This window comes from Pelobates fuscus, chromosome 5 (assembly GCF_036172605.1).
Source record: "Pelobates fuscus isolate aPelFus1 chromosome 5, aPelFus1.pri, whole genome shotgun sequence".
NCBI lineage: Eukaryota > Metazoa > Chordata > Amphibia > Anura > Pelobatidae > Pelobates > Pelobates fuscus.
This window is the reverse complement of record NC_086321.1, coordinates 164,406,291-164,428,724: the sequence shown is the minus strand read 5'-3', so window position 1 is coordinate 164,428,724 and position 22,434 is coordinate 164,406,291. Positions and strand designations below refer to the sequence as shown.

Here is a 22,434-nt window from a genome sequence, read left to right as displayed (position 1 = left end):
TAGCGATTTCATACATCACTGACTTTTAAAAAGCTTAGTTTCTGGGTGCTGCTCTATACACCAGGTGTTTTTTCATAGTGTTTTTATGGAAATAAAAGTTGTTATGCTGGAGTCCAGGGATCCTGCTATCCTTATTAATTGAAGAGTCTGCAGATTACTTGGATACACAAATCACCAAGATCCTGATCTCCCATTGCCTGGCTGTTTGGATGACACAGACCCACTGATATATTGTGAGTTAATCCACATAGGGTTATTATCTAAACCTTACTGCACTATTTTTGTTCTATTATTCTTTTTCCAGGATATATATAAAACTACAAGTTGTATACTAATATACAATTACAACTTTTTTAGGCACCATATAGTTAAGTTTTTACAGTTTTTATGTTTACGAAACACTGTAGGCGCTTTAACAACTTCATCTTATTGAAGTTGTTATGGTTCCTTTAGTGCAGGCCACTCGGTCCTACTCTCCAAAACCCTTTATTGAACTAAATAGAAGGCTTGAGAGGGCGGCTAAAAAAAAAACATGCCTCCAAGACCACTGGGTATGATAGTTGGGAATGTTACTTCTCCACTCTGATAACCGTAAAATACCATGGCATCATGTGCACATGCACAGTGCCATCATGGTCGGCCATAAAGAATCATTAAGTACTATGAATCCTAATGCTCCCTTGTGAGCCTCCAAAATAATTCAACACAAGTGAGGAGGTTGTTGCAGGACTGAGGGAGACTTGGTGCTAGAGAAAATGTGATTATTCTTTTTTATTATTATTATTATTTTTTGACACAAGGGGCATTGGGACAAGGGGCATCGGGACAAGGAGCATACAGATATGAATTCCAGTGCTACAGTGTTCCTTTAACATTTTGGATGCAAGGTTTCATGGTTCCTCATGTAATAGCATCTAATATTGCTCTAACATTTAACATATAACATTTATTTGTCAAGTGCACTTTTAGATTAGCACCTATTTAACACATCCTTTCTGGGTTGAGGATTGTCTAAAATAAATATATATATATATATTGGAAAAAAGGGTTTGGCTGAAACACATTTTCTCACCATGCACAAGTGAAATAGAGTCCAATAATCTTTTTGTTTTCAGTAATAGTCAATTAACATTTTTGCAGACATATGAAAGGAAGATAGAATGGGCTGTTTGCAAAAAAAGTACAAATAGTAGAGAATAGGATAAGTGCTAAAAGGCAACTATACATAGAATTGTAAGCAGGCAGCAAACACTGGCAGTAAGGGATACGCTCAACCCCTAACTGATTAATATAGAGTAAGATAATTCAAAACATATATACACAGGTTGTGCCAAAATAAAAAAGTCCAATAGATTATCAGATGCTTGGAGTATGCTTTACTTGTAAATCATCCAGGCTTCTGATGGTGGCAGGTATTTGAAATAAAGAAGAAAGTTAGCCGGTAATGGGGTATCTAGTACCAAGTGTAGAAAAAACAACAAAGAGGTCTATGATGTAGCACTTACATTTACTTGAACTATAAAACCAACTCCGAGTATAACAGCATGCAGCGGTATAATCCCCACCTACGGATATGTTGTTCTAGGAGTCCGTCACTCGGCAAGTAGGTAGATATATACAAAGATATAAAAGGCAAAAAAAAAGTGCTCTCTGTAAAGCTGTAAACTAGTAATTATAAAGGTAAAAGTAATCTACTCACATTTGATGGAGCAATATACACTTGCTCAGGTGGTACAATCCCCACCAGGGATCTAATGTAGAGTAGCTCCTCCAAAGGTAGTTCTTCTCAGAATACAGGTAGCAGGTGGGCAATGGTGTGATATAAAAAGAACTAAAACAAACTAAAAACACTTAAAAGCATATAAATATGGTCAGACACATAAATTAAGTGAATGTCAAATATATTTAATGCTTAAAAATAACTAGTATAAAATAACAATATAAAATAACACGTGTTTCGTCTACTAAGGACTTTCTCACGTGTAAAATCTTTTTGTTTTATTGCTCTACTAAATGTGAGTTTTACATGATATACCTCTTTGTTGTGTGTGCTGCACTTGGTACTAGATACTCTACACCATTACCGACTATCTTTCTACTTTATTTCATATCTGCCACTATCAGAAGCATGGATGATTTACAAGTAAAGAATATTCCATGCATCTAAAAATCTATTGGACTCTTTAAATTAAGCGCAACCTGTACATATATTTTGTTTGCAAAAAAACATTTGTTGAGTAATTGTGAGACAGCTTAAAAGTAAATTGCAGTAGTCCTTATTAGAGGAGTATGTGCAAAATGCACGTGAAAGACAAAATATGCAGAATTCGATTGGCTTTCAGGCTCAAAGTTAGAGCATGATCAACAATGACACCAATGCACAAAGCTGGTGATCAAACATAAAGTGATTGTAAGGTAGATGATTAATTAATACATTTCCCAAAGGAAAGGATTTTAGTATATAAATCATATTCTAAATATAGTCAGACATTTTGTGCATATTGAACAATGATTATTTTCTTTTTATCTTTGTGTCCAACAGATAAACTCTTGGAATGCCGACAAAGCACAAAATGTAGGAGTCTGATAATTATCGTGACTCCACCAGGAGATCTATTAGAGAGTAACCACATTTTATTACTGCATAAAAATAAATTAATTACTTCTTGTTAAACAATATGAGTAACGTGAATGTTACAACAGTGACTGAATTTGTTCTTTTAGGATTTTCTGATGTAAAGAATATAAAGTTAACAGTATTTACTATATTTTGCCTAATCTACATTGTCACTGTTTTTGGTAATATTGTAATTATTATTGCTGTTTATAATGACAGTCATTTGCATACCCCCATGTATTTCTTCTTAACCAACTTATCATTCCTGGAAATATTGTATACATCTAATATTATTCCCCAAATGCTATTAAATATAATTACAGAAAATCCTAGTGTGACTTTTGTAGGATGCATTGTGCAACTCTATTTATTTGGTTCTCTGGGTTCCACTGAATGCTTTCTTTTGGGGGTTATGGCCTATGACAGATACATAGCTATATGCAAACCTCTTCACTACTCATTACTTATGAGTGTTAAATTAACTGTGACAATGTCTGCCTGTTCCTGGACAACTGGTTTCATGGCCACTTTTGGAGCACTTATTTTAGTCTCCCAGTTACATTTTTGTGGTCCTAACACAATTAAACATTTCTTCTGTGATCTTCATCCAGTCTTAAAACTGTCTTGCAAAAATGCATTTACTATGGAAACTGTAGCTACTACCTTGGCTAGTACAATTCTTTTGAGTTCTTGTTTTCTTACTCTAGCATCATATGCACGCATCATTCTCACTATACTAAGAATACCCTCAACTAAAGATCAGAAAAAAGCATTCTCTACGTGTGCAGCCCACCTCACTGTGGTTGTTATTTTTTATGGTGCTATGATTTCAATGTATGTCAGTCCCGTAACAATTAATAACACTGATTTCAATAAAATACTAGCTTTGTTGTATACAGTAGTAACACCTTTTATGAATCCTTTCATTTACACACTGAGAAATAATGAGGTTAAAAGGGCTCTTAGAAAAATTACATTGCAAATCATTTGTGTATGACTGTTTCATTTGTAAGCAACTGTAACACTTTTTTACTGATATAAAAATAAATTCTATTTGTGTATATTTTGCAAATAATAAGAAATATATGAACGGTTTACAATTTTCTTTTTTCCAAAGAATGAACCTCAGATTTAAAAATAAATACATGATTAAATAAACATTCATCCTACAAGAACTGCATGTTTTGAAGTTGTTAGCACTGCATTTTTAATTGCTATGTATACGAAGTATTGAGATATAAATTTACTAAAGTTCTGGTTTATTCTGTCATTACAGGAAATGTATTTGCTAGATGGTATATATTGCTGGTATGCCAGGAAAAAAAAAGACAGAGGCTAACCCAGTGGTTCCCAGACCAGTCCTCAATGCACCACTTACAGTCCAGGATTTAGAGATTACCCAGTTGTGTCTTAGGTGAGTTTCTACCTTAGACACAACTGGATAACTTCTAAAAACACCTTAGACGCAACTGGGTAATTCTTAAATCCTGGATTGGTAGTGGTGCCTTGAGGAATGGTTTGGGAACCTTTGGGCTAACTCATTTCATACTAAACTATTAAAACAGAAGCATTATTCCAAATGTGTGTGCCAGAGGATGGCCAATAAAATGTTCAATTCAATGCCAACTATCCACAGTGAAATCCAAGGCAATTTTCCCTTCATAGAGGGTTATTTGAGTCATTGAAAATACAAAAGGGAATTGGGGACACACTCGGAACATATTGTAGGAATTGTCCTGCTGTAGTAACCAAAATGAATACATAATACAGATAAAGAAACAGAGCACACATAAAAATACATTTCTAAATTATATAAGGCTAAATTAAAATCCCTATCTTAGCAAACAAATATGGGGATTCAATTCACCCATATGACCATATAGTGTTAAGCCCATCACTACTTTACAGTGCCACAAGATCGGTGGATCCCACACAAATTCCAACATGGAAGTCAAATCAAATAGGGCTAGTGCTAAATAAGCTAAAGTGTATTTAAATTATTTGTTTAAAGAGCATTGTGAATATATATATAATGTAAAATTAATGTGATAAATGCAATTATAAAAAAAATCACAGTGTTAAAACTAAACAATTAAAGTGATAGTGCCTTCATGTATATACTCACAATGCAAATTAGATATCTGCTCAATGAAAATGATAAAAAAAAGTGGCATTACTATGCCAAACCTTGTCAAATATATACCTGTTGTCACCTCCAAAGGAGCCTCTGAAGCTGGTGGGCTGGGCGGGGTGCTCAACCCAAAAGGAATCTGGTCTGGATTTCAAACTTACATAGTAAAGACAAAAGAGAATAATAAATATATATGTTTTAGGAGGTTTTGGATAATCTTTAGTTGTGTCATTGAGGCTTCTTCTCTCTCTCGCAGACCAAATTAGCATGTATATATTTGTACAGGGAGTGCATAATTATTAGGCAAATGAGTATTTTAACCACATCATCCTCTTTATGCATGTTGTCTTACTCCAAGCTGTATAGGCTCGAAAGTCTACTACCAATTAAGCATATTAGGTGATGTGCATCTCTGTAATGAGAAGGGGTGTGGTCTAATGACATCAACACCCTATATCAGGTGTGCATAATTATTAGGCAACTTCCTTTCCTTTGGCAAAATGGGTCAAAAGAAGGACTTGACAGGCTCAGAAAAGTCAAAAATAGTGAGATATCTTGCAGAGGGATGCAGCACTCTTAACCCCTTAAGACCGGAGGGCGTACTATTACATCCTTTTAAAAGCGGCTCTAAACGCCGCCGGACGTAATAGTACGCCCTCCGGTTTTTAGTAACTTACCCGGTCGCTGGCGGTCCCACGCCGGCGATCGCGGTTGGGGGGACTCCCAGGGAGCCCCCTCCAGGAGCCCTCCCGGCCATGTGAGAGTGAGGTCCTTGCGAGGACCTCACAATCACATGGCCGGTATAGCTGCCTGCTGCATTGCCAGCAGGGGGACCAACTGTAATGACAGTTGGTCCCCCTGCTGGCTGAAAATCAAATATTTTTTTTTTAAAACAGTGTAAAAATAAATAAATTATATACTTAGATCATATATATATATTATATATATATGATCTAAGTATATATATACACATATACATACACACACATACACTGTCTAGGTGTATGTTAATATTAATATATATATAATTATATATATATATATATTAATATCAAATTACACGTAGACTGATACTGATTAAATATATATATAATTATTGTTATATATATATATTTATAAATAATATAAAAAAAAATAATATGTAAATACGTAAAAAAATTAAATAAAAAAAATAATTAAAAATAAAATATTAAAAAATATATAGATGTGTTTTATTTCGTTCTAACTGTATTCTGATATTAATATATATATATTTATATCAAAATACACTTATAACGAAATAATATATATATCTATATACATAAATATATACGTATATATCACTATATATATACCTATATATAAATAAAAATATTAAAAAAATATATATATATATATACGTATATATACACATATGTATATATATACATATATTAATTCTACACATATATTTATGTAATAATTTTACATAATTAGGTATCCTAATTAATTACAATTAGCGGGACCTGCCTGACCACCCATGCCGAAAGTATAGGGAATTTAATTTGCTAGCACTATATTTAACCCTATAACTTTCCAAGACACCATAAAACCTGTACATGGGGGGTACTGTTTTACTCGGGAGACTTCGCTGAACACAAATATTAGTGTTTCAAAACAGTAAAATGTATTACAACCATGATATCGCCAGTAAAAGTGAAGTTTTTTGCATTTTTCACGCACAAACAGCACTTACAGGGACGATATTATTGCTGCAATACTTTTTACTGTTTTGAAACACAAATATTTGTGTTCAGCGAAGTCTCCTGAGTACAACAGTACCCCTCATGTACAGGTTTTATGGTGTTTTCAAAAATTACAGCGTCAAATATAAGGCTTGTGTTTAATTTTTTTCACATTAAAATTCGCCAGATTGCTTACGTTGCCTTTATGACCCTATGGTAGCCCAAGAATGAAAATTACCCCTATGATGGCATACCATTTGCAATAGTAGACAACCAAAGGTATTGCAAATGGGGTATGTCCAGTCTTTTTTAGTAGCCACTTAGTCACAAACACTGGCCAAAATTGGCGTTTTTTGCATTTTTCACACACAAACAAATACAAACGCTAACTTTGGCCAGTGTTTGTGACCAAATGGCTACTAAAAAAGACTGGACATTGCTTATTTGCAATACCTTGGGTCGTCTACTATTGCAAATGGTATGCCATTATGGGTGTAAATTTATTTCCTGGGCTACTATACAGTCTCAAAGGCAACGTAACCAATCTGGCGAATTTCAATTTCAAATGTAACACGCTATATTTGACCCTGTAACACGCTATATTTGACTTCCCAAAACACCATAAAACCTGTACATAGGGGGTACTGTTTTACACGTGAGACTTTGCTGAATACAAATATGTGTATTTTATTGCAGTAAAAGCAAACAGTATTATGACATTGACAGTTAAAATGTCATGAAGAACGAAAAAAATAAAAAAAATCTTATTTTCTCCCATTTTTTTCATATTAAATTATGTTTCATAGCTAAATATTTGATATTAAATGAAAGCCCTGTTTCCCCTGAATAAAATGATATATAATAAGGGGGGGTGCATTTAATATGAAAGAGGTGAATTACGGTTGGACAGACATATAGCGCAAATGCCAGGTTTTGTTTACGTTTTGTTTCGTTCACAACTTGTACATTTGGCTGCGGTGTTAAGGGTTTAAAATTGCAAAGCTTCTGAAGCGTGATCATCCAACAATCAAGCGTTTCATTCAAAATAGTCAACAGGGTCGCAAGAAGCGTGTGGAGAAACCAAGGCGCAAAATAACTGCCCATGAACTGAGAAAAGTCAAGCGTGCAGCTGCCAAGATGCCACTTGCCACCAGTTTGGCCATATTTCAGAGCTGCAACATCACTGGAGTGCCCAAAAGCACAAGGTGTGCAATACTCAGAGACATGGCCAAGGTAAGAAAGGCTGAAAGACGACCACCACTGAACAAGACACACAAGCTGAAACGTCAAGACTGGGCCAAGAAATATCTCAAGACTGATTTTTCTAAAGTTTTATGGACTGATGAAATGAGAGTGAGTCTTGATGGGCCAGATGGATGGGCCCGTGGCTGGATTGGTAAAGGGCAGAGAGCTCCAGTCCGACTCAGACGCCAGCAAGGTGGAGGTGGAGTACTGGTTTGGGCTGGTATCATCAAAGATGAGCTTGTGGGGCCTTTTCGGGTTGAGGATGGAGTCAAGCTCAACTCCCAGTCCTACTGCCAGTTTCTGGAAGACACCTTCTTCAAGCAGTGGTACAGGAAGAAGTCTGCATCCTTCAAGAAAAACATGATTTTCATGCAGGACAATGCTCCATCACACGCGTCCAAGTACTCCACAGCTTGGCTGGCAAGAAAGGGTATAAAAGAAGAAAATCTAATGACATGGCCTCCTTGTTCACCTGATCTGAACCCCATTGAGAACCTGTGGTCCATCATCAAATGTGAGATTTACAAGGAGGGAAAACAGTACACCTCTCTGAACAGTGTCTGGGATGCTGTGGTTGCTTCTGCACGCAATGTTGATGGTGAACAGATCAAAACACTGACAGAATCCATGGATGGCAGGCTTTTGAGTGTCCTTGCAAAGTAAGGTGGCTATATTGGTCACTGATTTGTTTTTGTTATGTTTTTGAATGTCAGAAATTTATATTTGTGAATGTTGAGATGTTATATTGGTTTCAATGGTAAAAATAAATAATTGAAATGGGTATATATTTGTTTTTTGTTAAGTTGCCTAATAATTATGCACAGTAATAGTCACCTGCACACACAGATATCCCCCTAAAATAGCTAAAACTAAAAACAAACTAAAAACTACTTCCAAAAATATTCAGCTTTGATATTAATGAGTTTTTTGGGTTCATTGAGAACATGGTTGTTGTTCAATAATAAAATTAATCCTCAAAAATACAACTTGCCTAATAATTCTGCACTCCCTGTAGATATGACCAACATAACGCAAAGAAACGTATTACTTAGTATACAGAAAATTACCTAGTAGCTGTGGTAACTGCAGGCCTATGTTCCACTGGCAAATAAATAATGAGTTACACTATTCATGTTCTGTTACATTGAATTATGCGGAAATATGAAATGTTTACCCTTGTCAGCACAGAAAATTCCAATTAAAAAAGAACCGAGGATACATGGCAATCTATTAATGGAACAGTACCTGGAAACCTGGGATAGTCTGGCAGCATACTTCAACAGACTCAGTGTTGTGGGTCTAAGGGACACATTTCCAGAAAGTACACAGTGAGTCTGCTAATAGCTATTTGGATATTTATCATCCGCATGCCACATAAAATAATCAACTTAAAAATTAGCCTGCTATATTTGATCAAACATTTAAGTAACTCACCCCTAATAGCTGGAACTGCTTCTATTTGATACATGTAATGTTAACTGGTATTGATGATGTTGCTACTCGCAACCATGGGCGTAGGAACTGGGGGGGGTGGGGGGGACGCATCCCCCAGCAAATCATGCGGGGGGGACAGGTTATAGAGAAATCCCCCCCAGCTCCGCCGGCCGTGGGTGCCCTCAGCTTGCGTGCGGCTCCATCAGGGAACCACACGCACTGCAGACTGGGAAGGGGAGCACCTCCCCCTCCACGCAGGAGCGCCGGTTGTCACGTGACTACCCGGCGCTCAGTCTGACACTGCGCCCGCCAGACGTCCAGAGGTCCCCTTGCTATGTCACGTAAAAGGGAGGGACAACAGTTTGTAGGAGGGAGAGCAAGGTCACCTCTGAAAAGAAAAAAAAACAGCTGCCTGAGCATTTTTCGTGTTAATTAATGGAAGGGTTAAAGAAGGGGGAGGGGGGAGAGGTAGAAAAATGAATGTAAGCGGTTAGGGGGGCTTCTAATATGGATGGGAGGAAGGGGGAGGTAGAAAAATAATTGGAAGGGGTTAGGGGGCTACTAATATGGATGGGGAGAGGAGTAGGGTGGGTTCTAATATGCATGGAAGGGGTTAGGGGGGGCTACTAATATGGATGGGGAGAGGGGTAGGTAGAAAAATAATTGGAATGGTTTAGGGGGCTACTAATATGGATGGGGAAGGGGTAGGTAGAAAAATAATTGGAATGGTTTAGGGGGGCTACTAATATGGATGGGGGAAGGGTTAGGTAGAAAAATAATTGGAAGGGGTTAGGGGGCTACTAATATGGATGGGGGAGAGGAGTAGGGTGGGTTCTAATATGCATGGAAGGGGTTAGGGGGGTACTAATATGCATGGAAGGGGTGGGGGGTTAATATGCATGAAAGGGGTAGGTGGGGTTCTTATGTGCATGGAAGGGGTAGGGGTGGTTCTAATATTCATGGAAGGGGTAGGTGGGATTCTAATATAAATGGAAGGGGTAGAGAAGGGTAGTAAAATGTATGGAATGCACTTCTGAAAGTGTCACTGAATGTCAGTTAGGAAATGTGGTCACCCTAAGTCAGGGGCAGTAATACACAATCTGTATATGTATAAAAAAATATAAATAGTAATCTGCCAAGTACAAAATGTTTTTTGTGTTTTTTTTTGTCAATCTTTCTTTTATTAAGGCATGTGCAATGGGGTACAGAATAAAGAGAGGGAAATGCATGAATGGTATACAGGTTAGGGTTTATACAACGTTAATTACATTTCCTGGAGAATAATGCCTAATTTTTTTTTTTATGTCGGTTAACGATAACATCTCGTTCAGTCAAGTATTATAGATTAACTTTCGGTCGTATTGGCTGACTATGTAAGTAAGAATAAGAAAAAATGTTCGATTGCAGTCGCCTTACTGTTAAGTAATACCATGGAACAATATAAGTAAATCTGGTAAAGCTGGTACCACGTTTGTTTATAAAATGGTTAGAGCAGCCGAAAGCACATTTTAAAACATTTTTGAACGTGGTAAGACTGTCTAGTGATACCTGACATGCAAGTATTTGCATTAGTCGGTATACGAAGAGAGAAAATTTTAACAGAGCCTTGAGACATGAGAGTATACAGCTTAAGCGGTTCATTAGTAGCAGTTAATGAGTAAACTAAGCTAGTCATGCAAATAACAGTCCCCGGTGCTCCCAGGGTTAGGGGTATATACTAGTACAAGCAAGGTTATGACAGGCATGTAACATGAGGAACAGTGTGCCTTGCAGTGTAATGTGGCAGGGCAATAGCTTAACTTTCCAGCTCAGCCCAATAACTTAAATGCAGTGAGTATTCATATGTGAAGTCTATCGTGCGGTGCTGCCGGGTGAGTGTGCTCCCTCTGTAGGGATGAAGTATGTGTTGCTTATGGCTGGGTCAGTTTACCATGGTAGGTGACATGCTTTAGAGTCTATAGTTCGAATGGTCATAAATTTAGTTTCTGCGTTGCGGGTTGGCTTGTTGGCTGCGGGCCGTGGCTTGTTGGAGTCCGAGTTACCTCACCCGACGCCCGTTCTGGCGGCTCTGCATGTGAGACAGGGTAAGCGTACGCCGCACAAGCTCCCTCTGGATAGGATTACCGGCAGCGCTTGCAGGTGGGTCAGCGAGGGGTGGAAGTGGCTGCGGCAGGGGGCTTCTCCCTTTTTCCGGGCATCGTGTAGGGTAGGCACCGTGTGACCACAGACTCGGTTGCCTCTCGGGGCTGGGTCTTTCCCGTAATGGGTGCTGTGGAGGGTCATGGTGGTCATCCGCCGCCAGCGGCGGGCGGCTCTCCTGCGATGTGGTCGGTGGGTAGGAGGGAGTCTCCTAATGTTCCCCTGCCTGGGTGGGTGTTCCGCCCATCGGTGCGCGGCGGCTGTTCCCGGGGTCTGCCACCTCTGCCTTACAGCTTGAGACTGCCTCACCTCTTCTTTACGTTTAGAGGTTTGATGTGCCATCCGCCTGTCCAGCATCTCCCAGAACCGGTTGAACAGTGCATCTAGGCGCTCGAGTAGTGGCTGGGCGGAGGTATGCTCTGTAGTTTGGCCTGAGGTCGCCATTTTAGGAGCGTCCGCTTGACTTTGCGTTTCACGCTTTCGGCTGTCTTCAACCATTACATTCAGTTTAGGCTTAAGGTACACGCTTCCCTCTGGTCCTGGGGGGGGGGGAGGGGGGTTGGAAGGCCCGATGCTTCGGGTGCCGCTTGTTTTGGCGGGTCGGGAGAGCGGCCGTCTCTCCCATCCACCATGCGTTGTAGGCCCCAAGTTCCTGGCCCGGATTCCCAGCGTATTTACAGGCTTGCGAGGTGTCCTTCTGTACCCCTGCTTGCACAGTGCCAGTTGCGGTGATTTGAAGGACCGATTCGGGTGAGTTTTCCTCCGTTTGTCGCAGAAAGCGTGTCTGCTCAGCTCCCCGGTCAGGCCCCGCCCCCCAAGTACAAAATGTTTGCGTCATATGTCGTGCTAAAAATTAAGCTAGGAATGTGCATATTTTTTTATTTTTTACAAATAATTTTTAGAATAATGATACAGACATTTTATTTCTTACATTTTGTGATGATTCTTTTTTCCCCTCTATATTCAAGGGACACTATAGTCACCAGAACTGCTAAACGTAGTAGTTCTGGTGTCTATAGCATGTCTTTGCAGGCTTTTTAATGTAAGCACTGCCATTTCGTAAAAAGGCAGTATTTACAATACTGCTGAGGAATACCTCTAGTGGACACTCAGATGGCCACTAGAGGTGCTCCCTAGTCGAGACATGAATGCCGCCCCATGAAGTATCTGTGCATGTGTGGCAAAGCTGCGCATGCGCACCAGGGAACAATGATGCTTCTGAATAGGAGCGTTTTATTGCTCCCTGCTCGCATCCTCCTATTTCGTCATTTTGACGAAATAGGGGGCGCGGCATCAGGAGGATCCCGGCTCTGTATCCGGGTAAGTAAAACCCCTTCCCTGTAGTGACCCTTTAATGTTATTATTTTATCATTTATATAGCGCCAGCTAATTCCATAGTGCTGTACAATGGGATAAACAACTCCTAGTTTACGGAATAAGAATATGTAAAAATGCTATCCCCCCCAGATTTTTGGGGGTTCCTACACCCATGCTCGCAACTACTGCCAGGCCGCAACCTACAATTGTATATATACACCAATTATTAAGTTGCCTGCTGTGAGTGACTGTGAGCCACACGGTGCTCCTCTTGCCATGCAGCTTGCACATCTTAAAGGCCAGCAGGGCTGTCTAATCTAATATAGACCCCCGGGCAAAGAGGTGCACTGAAGTCCTTCCTACATAACCACTCACAGAAATAAAAATGTAACTATCGATAAACTTAAGCTTATATGTATTGGTACCTACAACAAATGCAAGACATACATAAAATACATACACACAGACTGATCCATTCACAAACTGCTGATTGCATTCACACACAGAGACAGCTGAATACACAGATTGCTGAATACACAAAGACTGATGAATACATGTGCACAGACTGCTGAATACACACACAGATACAGATGAATATACAGATTGCTGAACACACACACACACTGCTAAATACATACACACAGACTGCTGAATACACACACATAGACAGATTAATACACACGTACACTGCTGAACACACACACACACACTACTGAATACATACACACTGCTGAAAACGCACACAGACTGCTGAATACACACACAGACTGTTGAATTCTCAAACTGCTGAATACACACATAAACTGCTGAATACACACAGAATGCTGAATGCACACAGACCGCAGTGTGGGGTGCAGTGTGTGTGAGGAGTGCAGTGTGTTAGGGTGTGTGTAACGGGGTGTAGTGTGTGCAGGTGCAGTGTGTGTGTGAGCAGTGTGTGTCTGTGTGAGAAGGTGTAGTGTGTGTGAGGGGTGCTGTGTGTGAGAGGGGTGGAGTGTGTGTGAGGGATGCAGTGGGTGTGTGAGGGATGCAGTGCGTTGATGTGTGAGGGGTGCAGTGTGTGTATAGGGAGGTGTAGTGTGTGTGTGAGTGGGTGCAATGTGTGTGTAAGGTATATATTGTGTGTGTAGGGTGGATGATCAGGGAGAAAACTGATGTTTGTTACCTAAAAAGGAAAACAATGCTTTATGCCCCCATTCTTCTTACCTTTGGCCAGGGAGGGTGGGGCAGAATGCTGCAAGCCCTGGTGGTCCACTGATGGTGTATGCACTTCAGCCTGCAGCTTCTCTGCAGGCTGACTTCACTCTTTTCTTCTGGCGAGCACAGCACTGTGTCAGAGTATTGCCATAGTAATGTGCAGCAATGCTAGTGTGAGGAACATCGCCTTCCGGGTCCTTCTATTCTGGGCCCTCCTAGGTCTTACCTATCTCCCTCTCCCCTAACAAACTAAAAGGAGGCCGATGAGGGAGTATTTTAATCTCCCCACTAACCCCAAAAAGGCAGACAGCTTTCCATGTGCCAGACCAAATGATTCCCAACCCTGGTCTAGAAGATGAAGACATTTTTGTAACCTGGTGATTAGGAGCTTTTCTTTTAAATCTGTCACCAGGGTTTGAATATTTTTATGTGTATAAACTATTTTCTCTTTTTTGTTATCACTGTGTTTGAATCAGATAAAACAAAAAATAGTTTGAGATAAAAAATAAGTCAATATATTATTTTACATGCATCAACTCATAAGAAAGTAAGCATATTCTCTATTGTGTGCTCACTCCACAGAAACTCAATAAGTAAAATTAATTAAGTTTATCCAAGTTTCAATAAAGGCATTCACTAAATATATTGAGATAATAAAAATGTGACAGCCACATTTATGGAATCACAACTCTAAATCCGTTGTGCAAAGAATGAGCAGATAAAACTCCTCCCCATGCTTTAACTAAACTTGCAAGTTTTGCATATTAGCTCTGTGCACAAACTCTAGGCTATCCACAATAAGACTCTTAAACTATTATGTACTGGACATCCAATTCACACACCTTGCTTAAGCTTATTTGATTCAATTCAGCAATTACAATCCCTCTTTCTGATTTTTACTAAAGTAAACTGAAACCAAACTGAGTAAAATAATAGTGAGGTTTGTTTTAAAATGGCTCCAACATGATTGCCACTGAAATATAAGTAACAGCTGAATGTCACTGCTATAGTGAAAGAAAAAAAAATATACATGTAAGATTAGGGTTTTGGGAGAATTTAGGCTAATGACATTTCTAGAGGAGAAAGGGAGAGAATTAGGATGCCTTGTGTTTTGGATGCAAATCTAGTCTCTGATCTGCGTCAGGGGAATTTAATGAAAGTAATTAAGTGAATTTTTGTAGTGTGGTTGTAATTTAGTTGTTTATGGCTAGCCAATTTAATCATCTTGTAAAAAAAAAAACTTTGCCAAATTTAACATACAAACAGCAGCTTAATGAATGTGCAAACACAGATAAAATAAAACAAATCAGACTATGTATAAACCATTGGGTTTAAAAATGGAGTCACAACTGCATAAATTACAGATACAATCTTATCATACTGAAAAGAATGTTCACCTAGTGGCCTCACATACATGAATATTATAGATGTATAATATAAACAAACCACAACAAAGTGATAGCTACATGTGGAAAATGCTTTCTGTCTCCCAAATTAGGATGGTATGATGCAATAATGAAGAAAAGGCAATGGAATATAACTATGCATGAAATTATGAAAATTTATTTTTGTAGAACAGATGTGTTAGAGCATGAAACTTTCAGAAGTGGAGAAATTTCACAAAATAAATTGTTAATTTTACCATTACCACAAAATTACAATTTGGTTAGAAAATACAAAGGCATCAGCGTTCCAGAAAATCCAACTGCCCAGGATCCAACAGCCATCTGATGACATCTGATGAAGTTGAGAGCTCATGATTGCTGTATATCTTAATGGATTGCAGATTGCCAGGCGCCATGGCTGCTAAAAGATAATTTTATGGCAAAACAGGAGGCTTCATATTACCTTCTTTACTGAAACATCCAGCAGCAAAGAAATAGTTAACATAACTTTTCAGAAACAACCAATCAGAACAAAATAACAGCAGTATAAAACCACTTAGGTAGACCCCCCCACTTCCTCTTTCTTTGCTGCTGCCTCCAGGTGAGCACTCACCAACTCAGAGTTGTCTCTGCTCTGGGTTCTTTTTTTTCATGGTACTTACTTGCTGTGTTTACTTATATACTGTATCTGTGGCTTTTGCTGGGCTGTCTGTGAAGTTGGTGCCCTGCTCCCTGTTAAGGGATATGGATTTTTGCTCTGCCCTGCTACACTATCCTGGGGTTTCCCCCCTCACTCCACAGATGCTTCACGTGGCCCCGGCTGCTTAATTAAATGTTTATTACTAAATTTTTGCGGCCACAGTGGCCATTTTGTTGGAGCCGTGGCGCCCATTTTTTTGGAGCCACATGGGCTCTGTGCATTCCGGGCAGCCCGGTCTCACTCTACCCCCTGACCTGCTGTCTACTGGCTGTGTGGCCAGCCTTCCCTCTTCATGTGTCCCCTTTGTATTGATGTGGCTGCCCCTTGCAGGGAACTTCATGCATTAACCCCTTAAGGACCAAACTTCTGGAATAAAAGGGAATCATGACATGTCACACATGTCATGTGTCCTTAAGGGGTTAAGGTACATACACTACATGGACCCTGGATGGGCAGGGGCTGCTCCATACCTACACCTATATAACCTGTCTAACACACTTCTACTCCTCAGGTTGGCTAACAAGCATCCCATACAGCCCTACCATTACAGGCGGTGACCCCCATCTACATTACTGGGGCACTGTACTTATGCTGCCCTCTACTGGGCCATACTACTGTGCAAGTGGCACTATTGTGGGTTGGGTGACCCCCTCCCTCTGTCTATCCTGGTGGGCCTCCCGGGTCCTGTGACTCTTACACTGAGGGTGACCCCATCCCCCTACTGGCCTGAAATTGCATGATATGCTAGTGCTTGTTGGGTGACCCCCTCTTGCACGCTAAGTGACCCCTGGCTGGCCTTATCTAGCTACCACTCTGACTGTACCTTACCTCTGTTTCAGTGACATCTGTCATGTCTGATGAACCTGGCTTACACGCCCCTGAGGGCCTCCAGGCTTGGCTGTCTGCTGCCTAGGTTGACTCCTTACCTAAGGCCCTCGCTGCCTTCCATAGGGACGCCCCTCCCGTCCCACCAAGATCTACCCCCAGACCTTCTGGTGCATGAGACTTTGACTCAGGTGGCTCCCTACGCTCTGCGGATATGGGCTTGATGTGCAGAGGGCCTTAGAAGGGCCACTGCGCCCCCACTGACAAAGGAAAGATGCCTGTCAAACTGGCCAGACTGGGCCCCAGATCAGAAGGCTGCCCGGATAAGGATACATTCTAGATGAATACCGGGCTGGCGGCTCGGACACCGCGTCACACGGCAAAGGTGACCATAGGCAGCATGGGAGTGTATGATCCCCAACGTTCTGCATCAGCAGACAGCATTCACAATCCGCCTGCTCCAGGACCTAGAGTTCGACATCAAGGGGTGAAAAGTCGGAACAGACCCCCTCTCGGTCAGTCCAGTTTCTTGGTTTTGTGGTGGATTCGGTTCAGGTGCTGCTCCGCCTTCCGGTATCCAAGGTGGCCGCCATCAGGAAGGACATCAGGCACATACTCCACAATGGCCACATTACGGGACCTGGCCCAGACAATAGGTCTACTTTCTTCCTCCATTCAAGCCATTTTCACGGGACCCTGCACTACCGGGCTCTCCAATGTCTGAAGGCTCGCTACCTTCGTTCGTCCACCTCCTACGACCAAATTGTGTTGCTCTTGGATGAAGCCCATCTGGAATTTCATTAGTGGCTTCAACACATGGAGGCTTGGAATGGCAGGGCGATTTTCGGATCCAAGCCAGACTTTGTCCTGGAATCGGACGCCAGCTGCCTAGGCTGGAGCACTTCTTGCGATGGCATGGCGACAGGAGGATTCTGGACCCTGGAGGAAAAGGCTCTTCACACCAACTGTCTGGAGCTGATTGCAGGGTATTTTGCCATTCACAGCTTCACCAAAAGAAAGAGTCACTACTCATTGCTTCTTCACATGGACAATGTCTCGGCTGTCTGCTACATAAACCGGCTGGGAGGTTCCCGTTCCAAACTTCTGTCAGATCTCACAAAGGACTTTTACCAGTACGGTCTGGGCAGGAAGTTGTCGATCATAGCAGAAGTTGTCGGCATAGCTGTCCAAGGCATTGCCAGCAGGGGGAGAGCCTGTAATGACAGGTACTCCCCCTGCTGCCTGAAAATAAAATGAAATAAAGTAAAAACAGTGTAAAATAAATAATATATATATATATATATATATATATATATATATAATTTATACTTATTTATTATATATATTATCTAAGTATATATATATATATATATATATATATATATATATATATATATAATATATAAAAAAAATAATTCCCCAACGTATTTACACATTTATTTATTTTAGATTATATATATATATATATATATATATATATATATATATATATATATATATGTGTGTGTGTGTGTGTACATTCGTTCTAACTGTATTTTAAAATTAATATATATATATATATATATATATATTCAATTTTAAATTTGTATTTTTTCTTTATTAGTGTACGAACATGTGCACAGTTGGGGGGTAGAGGGTACAGAAGAAAAAGAGGGGGGGGTATACATTGTTCATAAATCTTCACACATTTTCAAGGCACAGTACATAAGTCATCAGTTTGCTGCTAACATAGCCAAATCTAGTCTGACATTCGGTTGAGGCCTAATATGATACGGTGCATAATCCCTATTACACTACAGCTAATTTCAGAACATTTTTCTCTTATTCCCACTACCCAATAAACCCTTTAACAGACCAAGTTTTCCACGTAGTGTCAAAGGCTGCAGCATGTTTGGCAGTTAAGAGAGTGGGCATTTTGGTTGCTTCCAGTGTGTGGCTATTAGGTTTCTAGCCGCTAGGATGGTAAGAAGGAACGGTTATCTGTGTGTGGAGTGTATTTGTTTTGGCAGCATCAGGAATAGTCCTGATTGTATTGTTAAGGGTGGCATGTTGGGGTCTACTGCCTTAAAGATGTTGCTTACTGCTTCCCAGAGCGGCTGGAGGTCTTTGCAGCTCCACCAAATGTGTGATATTTTGTGGAGTCTGCTAGGTGTCAAGTACCAGCGATAGACTAGCTTCCTATGTGCCTCTACATGCAAGTAACATTGGGTCTGTCCTTTTAGAGCATTTAAGGAGTTAGTCCATTCTGTCTCAGACCAAGTGGTCCCATTTCCAAGTGCCCACTGGGCTAGGAAGGTAGGTGTTGGGTGTGGGGTATTCTGCATGATGGATCTATAGCACAGGGAGAGTGCTTTAGGCTTGGTAGGCAGATTGTGGCATCAAGTATAGATCTCCTGCACCTCAGATGAGCTGAGGTGGGAGAGGTCTGCCTCCATGTAAAGATGGGAGTATATGATACTCTTGAGCTGTAGGTAAGAGAAGACATATGAGTTTGGTAGGCCATGTCTTTGTTGCAGCTCTGGGAAGGGGATGACTTGATTTTGGTGTGTCACCATGTCAATGGAGAGGATACCGTGTTTGGCCCAGCTTTGGAACGTGAGCCAAGGGCTGACTGCTTTAAGGGATGTGAGGGGGGCACTCGAATGGAACCGGAGGTGTATGTTGTGTTGTTTCTGAAAAAGGTCCCAGTGGTGCAATGCCAATTTCATGGTAGGAAACAGATGTGGCATGCTGGGCCGTAGCGATTTGGGGGTCCACAACAGGTCCCTAATCTTCCCCCCCTTGCATTTGTCGTTCTCAATGTCTACCCCTTGGAGCACCTTATCTGGGGTGTGCAATTTTCTTGCAGCTTCCATGTGAGTGGCTTTGTAGTAAGATAGAATATTTGGGAGCCCAATACCTCCCTTCGTGACTTGTCTGTGTAGCAGGGATGCGGGTACCCTCGGCTTGTTTGGTGCCCATAGGAAGGTCGTAGAATAAGATAGGGATGCGTATTGGCAGCATATGGAAAACGTACAGAATTTTTGGGAGCAGGGCCATTTTGATTGTGTTATTTCTCCCCAGCCAGGAGAGGTGAATTGACTTCCAATGGTTTGTAGTTGTATGTAAATAGGTCGCCCTCTGATGAGGCCATCTTGATGCCTAAATGAGTGATGTGGTTAGTGCGCCAGTCAAAAGAATGTTGTTGTTGGAGTGCTTGCAGTGTCATTGTTGGAATGTCTATCAGCAGAGCTTGGGTTTTGGATCTGTTTAGCTTATAGTAGGAGACCTCACCATAGCAGTCCAGGAGGGACAGTAAGACTGGTAATGATTTGTCAGGTCTGCTAAGAGTTAGTAATATGTCTATGTATCTGCGAACAGAGACAGTCGGTGTTCCCATTCCCCTATTCGGATCCCACTGACTTCCTGGTGCGACCGTATTTTGTGCGCATGGGGTTCTAGAGACAGAACAAATAATAATGGGGATAAGGATATTCCTGCCTAGTCCCGTTGGTGATTCGGAACACTGTGGATAGGAATCCCACATTGGACACTCGGGCTGACGGCTCATTATATAGGGCCATTATACCCCTCAAGAAAGGGGGAGGAAAACCATAGTGTAGCAGGACTTGGGACATATAAGACCAATTCAGTCTATCAAAGGCCTTCTCCGCGTCTAAGGCAAGAAGGAGGCCTTCTTGTCTTTCTGAAGTCATATGAGATAAAATGTTTAGTAGTTTTCTGGTGTTGTCCGAACCTTGTCTGTGCTTGATGATGCCAGATTGGTCATTATGCGTGAGGGATGGAAGGAGGGTGGATAAGCAGTTCGCCATCAATTTGGCGTAGAGCTTTACATCGCTGTTAAGCAGCGAGATAGGTCTGAAGTTCTGACATTGAGTGGGATCTTTCCCTAGTTTGGGAAGTTTGGAGATATGGGCTGTCAACATATCACTCGGCAGTTGACCTTTCAGATAGCAGGCATTGAACAGTGCTGTCAAGTGTGGGGCAAGGGTGTCTACATAAGTTTGGTAATATTTATTCGTGTAGCCATCAGGACTGGGTGCTTTATGTTTGGGCAGTTGGCAAATAGCCTGTTTAATTTCCACTTCCTCAAACGGTGTGGTGATGGAATCTATGTCGGGTTGTGTAAGTTTGGGTAGATGGACATCTGTGAGAAAGTCTTGAATGGACTTGACGGTTGGTGGGTTCGTCTGTGGGTCATCTGCGAGATTATATAGTTAAGATGCGAACACAATGACTATGTCTTGAGGGTTCATGATTTTAGTGCCCTGGCATGTGTGATGGTATGCAATCTTGGTGTTGTGAGTCTTGGCTCTGTTACCTTGGGCGAAAACGTTGTGTTTGTATCTACGTAATATGTAAGTCGTTTTTCGCAGTTCTATGGCCCTGAGTTCAGAATGAATGGCCATGATCTGCAATTTTAGTGTGTTAGAGGGGGTAATCTTGTTATTGTGTGTCAGGTCTGCGAGTTCTTTGATTAGTGTAGTATAATGTTTGACCCTTTGTTTCTTGGCATAGCTTGCTTGTTTAATAAGGAGGCCACGTATGACCGCTTTGTGTGCCTGCCATATAGTCTCAATCGAGCTATCGTCCGTGGTGAAAGAAAATCGTGAGGGAAGTGGGGAGAGCAGAACTTCGGTCGGATGCCCCATTTAAAGTGGGTCTCTTGGTAGAAGGCTACCTGTGCTTTTAGTTTGGTGGCCCCCGTCAAAGCCTGTCTACGTTTGCTGGGTGAATTCAGCCCCTTGGCATTAATAGAGATACATTTCAGTTCCATGTTGAAAAATCTGGAAATTTGCTGATAAGTAGGAATCGTTAGGTTTAGTGAAGACTAGAAAGTTCTGGGGATGAATGGAGTCTTCTCCAGCAGGAGAGGTGCTAGTGACTTGTTTTATATACGTGTCTATTAGTGATGTCGCGAACATTAAATTTTCGGTTCGCGAACGGCGAACGGGAACTTCCGCAAACGTTCGCGAAAGGGCGAACCGGGCGAGCTGCCATTGACTTCAATGGGCATGCGAATTTTAAAACCCACAGGCACTCTTTCTGGCCACAAAAGTGATGGAATAGTTGTTTCAAGGGGACTAACACCTGGACTGTGGCATGCCGGAGGGGGATCCATGGCAAAACTCCCATGGAAAATTACACAGTTGATGCAGAGTCTGGTTTTAATCCATAAAGGGCAGAAATCGCCTAACATTCCTAAATCACAATGGATATGGATTGACACCTGGCATATGACATATTGACACCATGACATATGGATTGACACCTGTCCTCAGAGCCCCTGATACACACTGACACAGAACAGAATAGAGACTGTTCCCCCTACATAGGGTCACTTGGAAGATATGGATTGACACCTATCCTAAGGATCCCTGATACACAGAGCAGAATAGGGACTGTTCCCCCTACATAGGGTCACTTGGCATATATGGATTGACACCTATCCTAAGGATCCCTGATACACACTGACACAGAGCAGAATAGGGACTGTTCCTCCTACATAGGGTCACTTGGCAGATATGGATTGACACCTATACTAAGGATCCCTGATACACACTGACACAGAGCAGAATATAGACTGTTCCCCCTACATAGGGTCACTTGGCAGATATGGATTGACACCTGTCCTCAGAGACCATGATACACACTGACACAGAGCAGAATAGAGACTGTTCCCCCTACATAGGGTCACTTGGCAGATATGGATTGACACCTGTCCTCAGAGACCATGATAC

At 41.2% G+C, this 22,434-nt stretch overlaps 1 protein-coding gene across 1 annotated transcript; it reads left to right on the top strand.

Annotated features, from left to right (window-relative positions):
• Positions 1 to 2,678: 2,678 nt before the first annotated feature.
• LOC134612052 (olfactory receptor 2AP1-like) lies at positions 2,679 to 15,514 on the top strand. Its single transcript, XM_063456431.1, has 3 exons — positions 2,679 to 3,588; positions 11,197 to 11,269; positions 15,358 to 15,514. Exons 1-3 carry the CDS (start codon positions 2,679 to 2,681, stop codon positions 15,512 to 15,514), a joined length of 1,140 nt encoding a protein of 379 aa, XP_063312501.1.
• Positions 15,515 to 22,434: the final 6,920 nt, after the last annotated feature.

Coding starts and splice junctions, on each gene's coding strand:
- LOC134612052 (XM_063456431.1), top strand. CDS start 2,679: ATGAGTAACGTGAATGTTACAACAGTGACTGAATTTGTTCTTTTAGGA. Junction 3,589..11,196: donor TAAAAGGGCTCTTAGAAAAA/TTACATTGCAAA, acceptor CCGTTCTGGCGG/CTCTGCATGTGAGACAGGGT. Junction 11,270..15,357: donor ATTACCGGCAGCGCTTGCAG/GTGGGTCAGCGA, acceptor TTATTTTTGTAG/AACAGATGTGTTAGAGCATG.